The 10,758-nt window shown below is 48.5% G+C and overlaps 1 protein-coding gene across 1 annotated transcript; it reads left to right on the top strand.

Moving 5' to 3' along the window:
• Positions 1-278: 278 nt before the first annotated feature.
• Positions 279-7,979, top strand: LOC135823269 (cytochrome b5 domain-containing protein 1-like). Its single transcript, XM_065336127.1, has 4 exons — positions 279-730; positions 5,031-5,107; positions 5,580-5,798; positions 6,840-7,979. The coding sequence occupies exons 1-4, from the start codon at positions 568-570 to the stop codon at positions 7,068-7,070; spliced, it is 690 nt and encodes a 229-aa protein (XP_065192199.1). The 5' UTR covers positions 279-567; the 3' UTR covers positions 7,071-7,979.
• The last annotated feature ends 2,779 nt before the right edge of the window (positions 7,980-10,758 follow it).

Raw genomic sequence — 10,758 nt, 5'->3', positions numbered from 1 at the left:
GAAAATGATTTTTTTACCTACAAAAATACTTGTACTACTAGTACTACGAGTACTAGTGTAGTATACTGTTACAGTATGTACTATGACATTGTACAAATGAATGTATGTCGCGCGCCGTGCATGATCTTCACGTAGCGGGCGTGCTGCAGCAGCAGCTGCAGCTGCTACATACATGTATTATGTGCGGCGCTTGCGTTACCTGGTTACCAGGGCTACGGACCTACTCCTACAGACTCTATCTAGACTGTGCTCGGTAACGCGCGCATCTGTCGCAAACGTCTTCTGACTTTGTTTTGCCTAGCGATCGATCGCGCGAGGACGTGCAGGCGAGAACTGTTTGTGAGAAAGCCAGGGCCATCCCCGGCGGCGCATGTCGTGCAACTAATTACTTCTGTCTTGTTTGATCTAGAAAACGATCGTCAGTGGCTTGGCCCAGAGTTGAAGAGTAAATTTGGAAACACGTGTGTGTCGTCGGAGAATGTCTGTGGTCGTTTGTGTCTAGTCTAAAAATATCACCGTTTGATCTGAGTTGCTCACACCCCGTGTGGCGTCCGTGCTGAGAAAGCCATGCCAAAGTTAGAAGAGATACCGGTAGCGGTGGAGAGGGATCCGTCCAGACGTCGCCACTACACTCCACTGGAGGTTGCTGAGCATAACCAGGAGAGTGATATGTGGGTCACATATCTTGGCAGGGTGTATGATCTAACAGCGCTATGCGAGGAATATAAAGGTACTTGTACGGGTACATATTACCACAACCAGTACTCAGTGTAGTCATGTCCGTCTGTGGCGTGCCGTCACTATCACCATCAAGGGAACAGCCCAGTTGAAGATTTCTGAGTACAAACGTGCATCACTGTACACAGCCCTCAGCCCTCAGCAGGCTACATTACGACATGACATTGAGTCATTGTACTTCGGCACAGAATGCTGGATGGAAGCACGGCCCTTGAGTCTATACTCCATCTATTAATAATACAGTGGTCCCTCTATAATCCGGCACCATTTGTGCCACGAAAATCTGCTGGATTAGGGAGGGTGCTGGATTAACAAATCTGATTTACTGCTGCAATGTGCATGAAGAGGACATTTTGGCTACTGAAAATTGTGCTGGTTTATCGAGGGTGCTGAATTATAAAGTGCCGGATTAGAGAGGGACGACTGTAGTATTACCGTAAAGTACCGTTGATCCGCCCCCTCTCTAATTCCCGCCCCCTGTCGATTTTCTCCTTGTGAAGCGACTTCGGCGTATACAACGAAATACGATGTTGAACCGACGCATGCACTGCTGTACACAATACTTGCCAATCCAGGATCAAAATGTTCACAATCCAGCACATCGAGTCTGATCCTCTACGTTGTTGTACATCCATCGTACTGCACTTGACAGCCTTGATCTAATTCCTGGGAAGCGACATGGCGTGGGGGAGGATCAACGGTACTTTACGGTATGTGCAGGGAGCCGTAACCATGGTAGCATGGAGAAAGCAGTGGTGTATGTCTGGCTATTACCAGAGCACCCATTTCAGTCACCCCACTGGCCTGAGGCTGAGGGAGGCTGAGGCTGTGCCGGGCAGTCACAGTATCACTATCATTGTATGCACTGCATAGCCTCCTGGCTGGTCTGGACCGCGTCACAATTGCTTGTGTTCAACAGGTCAACAGGCTTGGATCATTACCAGGGTTGTATATAGACCATACATACAGGGATCACGTTCGGAGTTATAGTAGCGTTGGGGTACTGTGGTCTTGTGTGAATTCCCTGGATGCTACAACTCCCTGTCTTGTGTGAATTCCCTGGATGCTACAACTCCCTGTCTTGTGTGAATTCCCTGGATGCTACAACTCCCTGTCTTGTGTGAATTCCCTGGATGCTACAACTCCCTGTCTTGTGTGAATTCCCTGGATGCTACAACTCCCAGTCTTGTGTGAATTCCCTGGATGCTACAACTCCCAGTCTTGTGTGAATTCCCTGGATGCTACAACTCCCAGTCTTGTGTGAATTCCCTGGATGCTACAACTCCCAGTCTTGTGTGAATTCCCTGGATGCTACAACTCCCAGTGATGTTCACATGGATGGTGGATGTAGGCAGTCATCACATGAGGTCAGGGGGGGGGGGGGGGGAAGGGAATAACAAAATATAGGAGACAATCTCAGTTTCGCCCTCTACTCTCCTCAGACTGTTTGAGAAAGAAAGGGAAAACTGGTGTGAAACAATTGTGCGCATGGTATGGAACTACTGAAGTATTAATATTATGAGCTGCGTAATAATATTATGAGCTGCGTAATAATATTATGAGCTGCGTAATGTTACCAAGTGTTGTATGAGTGTACAGTAGACCCTAGAATGATGCGTATCGCCATGCACAATAGACTAATGAATTTACTACAGCGCCGCAAGACTATCACTGCACGACTATCATAAGTGGGTTGCTGCAGGACAGAGTCGTCTAGTATTATAAGGTTGCTGCTAATCAGTGTCCCTCTGAGCTCAGCTGCACACCCGGGTGTTCTGTGATTTGTGTGCAGCTACTTAGTATAGCGTGTGTGTGTGTGTGTGTGTGTGTGTGTGTGTGTGTGTGTGTGTGTGTGTGTGTGTGTGTGTGTGTGTGTGTGTGTGTGTAAGCTACTGGCTGTAAAGTGTGCAGCTAGCACTGCCGCTTATCCATGATGTGGCCAGTATACACTGAGTACACCGAGCTGTACAAAGAAACAAACAGTAACAGGGAAGACTCAGTGGTAACAGGGAAGACTCAGCGGTAACAGGGAAGACTCAGCGGTAACAGGGAAGACTCAGTGGTAACAGGGAAGACTCACTAAGTAACAGGGAAGACTCAGTGGTAACAGGGAAGACTCAGTGGTAACAGGGAAGACTCGGTGGTAACAGGGAAGACTCAGTGGTAACAGGGAAGACTCACTAAGTAACAGGGAAGACTCAGTGGTAACAGGGAAGACTCAGTGGTAACAGGGAAGACTCGGTGGTAACAGGGAAGACTCAGTGGTAACAGGGAAGACTCAGTGGTAACAGGGAAGACTCAGTGGTAACAGGGAAGACTCAGCGGTAACAGGGAAGACTCAGCGGTAACAGGGAAGACTCAGCGGTAACAGGGAAGACTCAGTGGTAACAGGGAAGACTCGGTGGTAACAGGGAAGACTCAGTGGTAACAGGGAAGACTCAGCGGTAACAGGGAAGACTCGGTGGTAACAGGGAAGACTCGGTGGTAACAGGGAAGACTCGGTGGTAACAGGGAAGACTCAGTGGTAACAGGGAAGACTCGGTGGTAAAAGGGAAGACTCGGTGGTAACAGGGAAGACTCGGTGGTAACAGGGAAGACTCGGTGGTAACAGGGAAGACTCGGTGGTAACAGGGAAGACTCGGTGGTAACAGGGAAGACTCGGTGGTAACAGGGAAGACTCGGTGGTAACAGGGAAGACTCGGTGGTAACAGGGAAGACTCAGTGGTAACAGGGAAGACTCAGTGGTAACAGGGAAGACTCAGCGGTAACAGGGAAGACTCAGCGGTAACAGGGAAGACTCAGCGGTAACAGGGAAGACTCAGCGGTAACAGGGAAGACTCAGCGGTAACAGGGAAGACTCGGCGGTAACAGGGAAGACTCGGCGGTAACAGGGAAGACTCGGCGGTAACAGGGAAGACTCGGCGGTAACAGGGAAGACTCAGTGGTAACAGGGAAGACTCACTAAGTAACAGGGAAGACTCAGTGGTAACAGGGAAGACTCAGTGGTAACAGGGAAGACTCGGTGGTAACAGGGAAGACTCAGTGGTAACAGGGAAGACTCACTAAGTAACAGGGAAGACTCAGTGGTAACAGGGAAGACTCAGTGGTAACAGGGAAGACTCGGTGGTAACAGGGAAGACTCAGTGGTAACAGGGAAGACTCAGTGGTAACAGGGAAGACTCAGTGGTAACAGGGAAGACTCAGCGGTAACAGGGAAGACTCGGTGGTAACAGGGAAGACTCGGTGGTAACAGGGAAGACTCGGTGGTAACAGGGAAGACTCAGTGGTAACAGGGAAGACTCGGTGGTAACAGGGAAGACTCGGTGGTAACAGGGAAGACTCGGTGGTAACAGGGAAGACTCGGTGGTAACAGGGAAGACTCGGTGGTAACAGGGAAGACTCGGTGGTAACAGGGAAGACTCGGTGGTAACAGGGAAGACTCGGTGGTAACAGGGAAGACTCAGTGGTAACAGGGAAGACTCAGTGGTAACAGGGAAGACTCAGCGGTAACAGGGAAGACTCAGCGGTAACAGGGAAGACTCAGCGGTAACAGGGAAGACTCGGCGGTAACAGGGAAGACTCGGCGGTAACAGGGAAGACTCGGCGGTAACAGGGAAGACTCGGCGGTAACAGGGAAGACTCGGCGGTAACAGGGAAGACTCGGTGGTAACAGGGAAGACTCGGTGGTAACAGGGAAGACTCGGTGGTAACAGGGAAGACTCGGTGGTAACAGGGAAGACTCGGTGGTAACAGGGAAGACTCAGCGGTAACAGGGAAGACTCAGCGGTAACAGGGAAGACTCAGCGGTAACAGGGAAGACTCAGCGGTAACCGGGAAGACTCAGCGGTAACAGGGAAGACTCAGCGGTAACAGGGAAGACTCGGTGGTAACAGGGAAGACTCGGTGGTAACAGGGAAGACTCGGTGGTAACAGGGAAGACTCAGTGGTAACAGGGAAGACTCAGTGGTAACAGGGAAGACTCAGTGGTAACAGGGAAGACTCAGTGGTAACAGGGAAGCCGATGATCCTTTCAAGAAAACTTGGTATGTTTTCAAACCGAAAATCTGCGGGTGTACTTCAAGTATTAGACTGATAATGCTCAGCAACGTTTGACTGATAATGCTCAGCAACGTTTGACTGATAATGCTCAACAACGTTTGACTGATAATGCTCAACAACGTTTGACTGATAATGCTCGGCAACGTTTGACTGATAATGCTCAGCAACGTTTGACTGATAATGCTCCATGGAACTTGAGCGGCCGGCTTTGCGTCTTCCGATTTGAACTGCAGGTAGCGACCTGATCAAGCCCATTGTGCAAGCTGCAGGTACGGACATTACCCACTGGTTTGACAAGAGCACATTGGATGTAAGTGAGTCACCATGATGTCACAGTGTGACTACTACTGTGGCATGCCGCGGTCACAGAGCAATACAATAGTGCCGCCCCGATGTCAGTACACATGTACATAGTTCCCAGTCACTGCAGTACACATGACACACACCCATCCTTTTGGAAACATGTATACTCCTATACTCCTAGTGACTGTGATCTGTTATCAGTGAGGGAGAGCTATACTGGGAAGTGGCTACAATGTAACATCTTTCTGGCGTATTTGACTTATAAAAGCTATACTGTTCTTGTCATGTTTGTTTACCATTAGTGGTCTGAGAACCACTGTGACCGTCTCTGGTGAGCAGCATGTGAGCCTGCGCGGCACAGCACCGTGCGAGTGGACATCGATCAACAATCTTTACCTCCTCTTCATTGCAGCATGACCACTTGTTGGTTGTCCGACTGATTAGTCATTGTGTACATGTGTACGTACGTGTGTTGTCAGATACGGAGGCGGATTGATGAGGAAACGGGCTGCTCAATGTACCACACGCCGATGGGACGCTTTGTCCATGTGCCTCCACGGTTTCCATCATCGAGCTGGAAGACGAACTTTGGCACACCGTGGTGGAAGAACCACAAATACTGTATCGGCATTTTGTCATCGCGAGTTCGACATATCAGGCTGGTGAATACCCTAACCTCTCAAGAACACTGCATTAAGGTATGAATAATGATTGCACATGGACTATTATCATCTCACAGGGGAGGGGAGGGGAGGGGTGGGGGACACACACAGGGGAGGGGAGGGGAGGGGTGGGGGACACACACAGGGAAGGGGAGGGGTGGGGGACACACACAGGGGAGGGGAGGGGTGGGGACACACACAGGGGAGGGGAGGGAGTGGGGTAGAGGTGTATGTTAGGAGTACCGTAAAATCCCGCCACTCGGAGCGCCCCTACCTCCGCGACCCTTCGAGTAGGTCCAGGTGGAGAGAGCGGATGGGCGAGTCCTACTTGCCACATTCAGTACTACATGAAAAAGTACCCCTACGAAAACTATGCGTGCGTCTCGTACACAGACCAAAGGTCAAGAGCAGGGAGTCTTACAGACCCATCAAAACGCAAGGTTTGTGCGATCCCTGGTCAAGGGGGTGGGAACTGTTGCGTACATTTCCAACCAGGCTGAGCACGCGTCTGCAGTACAGTACGGCATCACACTTCACAGACTGGTCATACGAGGATACACTGTACACTGTAGTTTCTCTTTGCGGTTGCAAGTGCCGAATTGGGCCAGCGCCATACATGCCAGGCTTTTTCTGTAGGGTTCATATTTGGTTATAGCATGCTTGCAATGGTGTTGTTGCTGTCTTTCCTTGAAAGACCGGTTGGTGAAGGACAGCCTGAATTATTTATTAACTTGAATTGTGTCTCCCTCATAGTCCTGAGCAGAGTCAAGCTACATCAACCATAGCTCTTGCTGTGTGTTGAACACTGAAGTACAGTGCTGGCAACTGAAATCCGACCCCTTAGCGGTGCAGCCGCATGTAGCGGTCTCTGTTTCGTACTTTTACCATCCCGTGTCGGGTCTTTGTGCGATGTGAGCGCACCGCTCAGGGGTCGGATTTCAGTTGACGGCACTGTACATTTTGGCCAGGGTACACAGCACAGTGAAAACTCAGCTACAAAAGATTACACTGGACCTACCCCATGAAGCCATGTCCAATTTTACTACAGGCTGTGCATCTTCTTCCCTTCCAACACAGGTTTGCGAAGAGGAGACAATCAATGAGATTCTGCTTCGCTATCTGGTCATCAACCAGCATGCAAACAGCTACACATGGAAGTTTGAGGGCAGGAATTTGGACATGGAGCAGACTTTGCAAGAGAATGGTATACCAAATCAAAATGCGGAGTTCTTTCGGCTAGGAATGGACGAAGAACACTGGAGACCGGCAATTCTACTCTATTTCAATGATGATCTATCGGAAATGTAACCAAACAAGGACTATTGGACCGTGCCCTGACTACTAGCTAAAACAGTTGCTCCGCTCCTCTCTATGGATGCACAACACGCAGTCTGAATACTATCAGAATTTCCCAGTCTGGACTAAGCCATCATGATGTTTTGGTCATGTCATCATGTCATTATCGGCTAGCTCACCGCCAAGCAGCCTGACTGCCTCCTGACTCAGCACAAACGGCATATCAGGCGCTGATATCCGAGCCGTGATGATGCGCAATGTACAAAGTGCAACTGACTACGGTGGCATAGGTGGACAGTCAAGACTGGTCGGTGGCTATAGGTCTGTTGCCACATGGAATGCAGCGGCAGAAGCGGTGGTGGTGACAGCAACTGTTGAAGGATTGTGACATCATGCCGGCGAGACGTCATGCCAGTTCCCCGCCATCCATACATGCTGCACGTTTTGAGCATTTCAAAATTCTTTTATTGACCTGGCGGTTTCCCAGCATCCACTACACGAAAGAACTAACGCTGGTGCTATCTCAGATTATGGTCTAGTTGCACTTTTTTAAAACATAAATAGAAATCACTCAGAAACCTTGCATAGTACATGTAGTGGAGAGCAGGAATTAGCAAATACAGCAAATACAGCAAATACAGCAAATACAGCAAATACAGCAAATACAGCAAATACAGCCTACCGGAGATACCTGCAGTGGTGATGTATTGAGAAATGAAGTCAGCCAGCATGTGACCGTGTGTTTCATGAGTAATCTACTAATCGCAGCTTTTTATACGCCGCCACTGGCATATGGTTTCATTTCTAAAAAGCTTAGTCCCTCTTCCACGTCTTGCGTAGATTAGCACAATGTCATGTAACACCGGCGTTCTGTCTGGCTTGTCTATCATTCAGAAGTCTAATCTCGGCTACGTAATTATACCATTGGCCCATGTCTCTTGTACTGCCACAAACACACAAATGATGAAGTGTGGGTGTGAGTATGTGTGTGTGAGTGTGTGTGTGTGTGTGTGTGTGTGTGTGTGTGTGTGTGTGTGTGTGTGTGTGTGTGTGTGTGTGTGTGTGTGTGTGTGTGTGCCAGCTAGTTCGGTTGGTGGGTACACTTATGCTTGATTGTGTTGGGTCTGTTGCCAACGGGCTCGGCTGCTTGAAGGTGTAATGTTGTACCTGCCCCCTTTGTTGGTTCCAGGGTTCATATACTTTCTACTTGAAGTGTACATACCTGTTAGCCATGGACTGCTTCTGGCTAGATTAACTCTTGTGTAATCAATGGTGCTAGTGAAGCTTATCAGATCCACTCTGATTCAGCCACCCACACTAGTAGCAAGTATTACCTTCACTGGGGGCAGGGGTAACTGCAGTTGGATCCCTGGACGGATACCCTGATGCCGTCAATCCTTTTTTCTGCACCTTGTCCTCACCCACTTACTGAGGTGTGGTGAGCCCATAAGTGGGATCATTTTCAAGTCCACCCAGAGTTTTGGGGATTTCAGGGGGTGTCGGCCGTTGGGCGGTTCAATAGCCAATTGAGTCATCTTTCCAAGATTCCTTTTGAGTCTCTCTCCCCTCTCCCGGGGAGACCCACGTGACCAGTTTTGGCAGTGAGCAACAAGTGCGTGTGGGTGTGTGGGTGTACGTGTGTGTGTGTGTGTGTATGTGTGTGTGTGTGTGTGTATGTGTGTGTGTGTGTGTGTGTATGTGTGTGTGTGTATATGTGTGTGTGTGTGTATGTGTGTGTGTGTGTGTATGTGTATATGTGTGTGTATGTGTATATGTGTGTGTGTGTGTGTGTGTATGTGTGTGTGTGTGTATATGTGTGTGTGTGTGTGTGTGTGTGCGTGTGCGTGTGCGTGTGTGTGTGTGTGTGTGCGTGTGCGTGTGCGTGTGCGTGTGCGTGTGTGTGTGTGTGTGTATGTGTGTGTGTGTGTGTGTGTGTGTGTGTGTGTGTGTGTGTGTGTGTGTGTGTGTGTGTGTGTGTGTGCAGGGCCATTGATGGACACCTACTAGTATTCAATTCCGCAGCAGCGGATTGGCATTGCACCTTTAATTAACTGTTACTTTAGCAATCCACCCACCCGAGATGAAAGATTCCGCCTACTTGCGTGAGTCCATCGCACTGGTCGCAGCTCAGTTCTAAGATAGGAATTCAACACTCGAGTACATTATCAAGAGTGTGCGGCTCCTATCTTGAACTGCGATGGACTCGTCCAGGGTGGAATTTTTTCTGCGTCACTCTTTGGGAGAAGTATGATCAAGTACATACATCTTTCTGCGCTTGTTATGAGGATTTTAAAAGTGTCACATCATCAGGTGCAGGATGCGTGGAACTACTGTCTATTATTCTGCTTGCCGTCGCTGCAATGTACAAGTTCTTTGCACTTTCGATCTCTGGCAACGCATGATGGCATCGGTGAGCCCGCAAATGGCTGCGAAAGACGGATGTCTTTAAAAAAAATTGATTGCTGGAAGCTAAAAGTTCTTTGAGTTGCACACTCTTGGTTACCATGGTTACTCCCGGGTCTTTACTGTACTAGTAGCTAGGCGGTGCTGGCTATAGGCTAGCGCACCGCTTTCAAGCGCTGTCTGCAATTTTATCAATATATCCAATGCATTGCTACAAGAGATAATACGTACATAAATGTCATTGAATGCATACGTGACCGGTGCGCGACCACATCCGGCATATGTTCATGTGTATAGATGTGAATGGCCACTTTACCTGCTGCACAAGTAGTACTGTGGACCTGTTGACAGTCATGCCTTTCAGACACACCGGCCGTACGTAATAACCATAGATGCCGGTGGCTTACACTTCATGATTGTGTAGCCACTCTGGACCGGCTGCACGGACATGAACAGGAAGGGAGGAAGTGCTTGCCGCCTAGTGCATGTACTAGCACTATAGCCGTTGTTATTGTATTGTGTAATGTACATGATTGTATGTTTTGATTGTGCTACACCATCTGCACAATATCCGATATATCACTGCAATAGATTATTGCCACTTTATTGGTAAAGAAAGTGTCGCAACATCTTTCTTCGTAATAGATCATTGGTTATAACTTATATAATATATTTTGATTTGATAGCCGATGTCCGGTATATCTGTACATACATGTACATGACATTGTAGGGTAAACCAGAGTGTGCAGCTCTGCTGCATAAAACCGACCCCACCGCGATTTTGTTTGCAGCAATGTGCAACAGAAGTGGGTGATATGGTAAAATGACCACGTGAACCGGCCTGGTCGATGCAGCAAAGGTGAGTCAAATTTCGCTGTGGGATCAATCAAAGAATAATATTACTACTTGTGCCCCACCGCTTTCCAAGTTCCATTTATATGTCTCCGTTAAACTTAAAAAAGTCAATCCTTTATTAAAACGGGTAGTCGACTTACAAGCAAGGTATAACCGCTATTGCACAATATTGATCATCATAGATATTGAACCGGTAAATCGAAGCCCCAAGCGAAACATGTCTAATGCTGCGTTCGTGTTGTCTATTTGGGTGGACTGAGTAGAGAAGAGCAGATGTTGGAAAAAGAAAAGACGTTAGATGGTAACGTTAGTTTACGAATGCAGATCTATCCATTTCGATCTGAGAACGTCGATTTTACAGTATGATGTGCCGTTTTGAATATTTGGGGTAATGCTAGCATTCAATGATGGCTGGCATTATACTGAGTCCCTTTTGTCCAGG

This window comes from Sycon ciliatum, chromosome 1, assembly GCF_964019385.1.
Source record: "Sycon ciliatum chromosome 1, ocSycCili1.1, whole genome shotgun sequence".
NCBI lineage: Eukaryota > Metazoa > Porifera > Calcarea > Leucosolenida > Sycettidae > Sycon > Sycon ciliatum.
The sequence above is the reverse complement of the archived record's forward strand: the minus strand, read 5'-3'. Positions and strand labels throughout refer to the sequence as shown.

Coding starts and splice junctions, on each gene's coding strand:
- LOC135823269 (XM_065336127.1), top strand. CDS start 568: ATGCCAAAGTTAGAAGAGATACCGGTAGCGGTGGAGAGGGATCCGTCC. Junction 731..5,030: donor GCTATGCGAGGAATATAAAG/GTACTTGTACGG, acceptor TTTGAACTGCAG/GTAGCGACCTGATCAAGCCC. Junction 5,799..6,839: donor CTCAAGAACACTGCATTAAG/GTATGAATAATG, acceptor CTTCCAACACAG/GTTTGCGAAGAGGAGACAAT.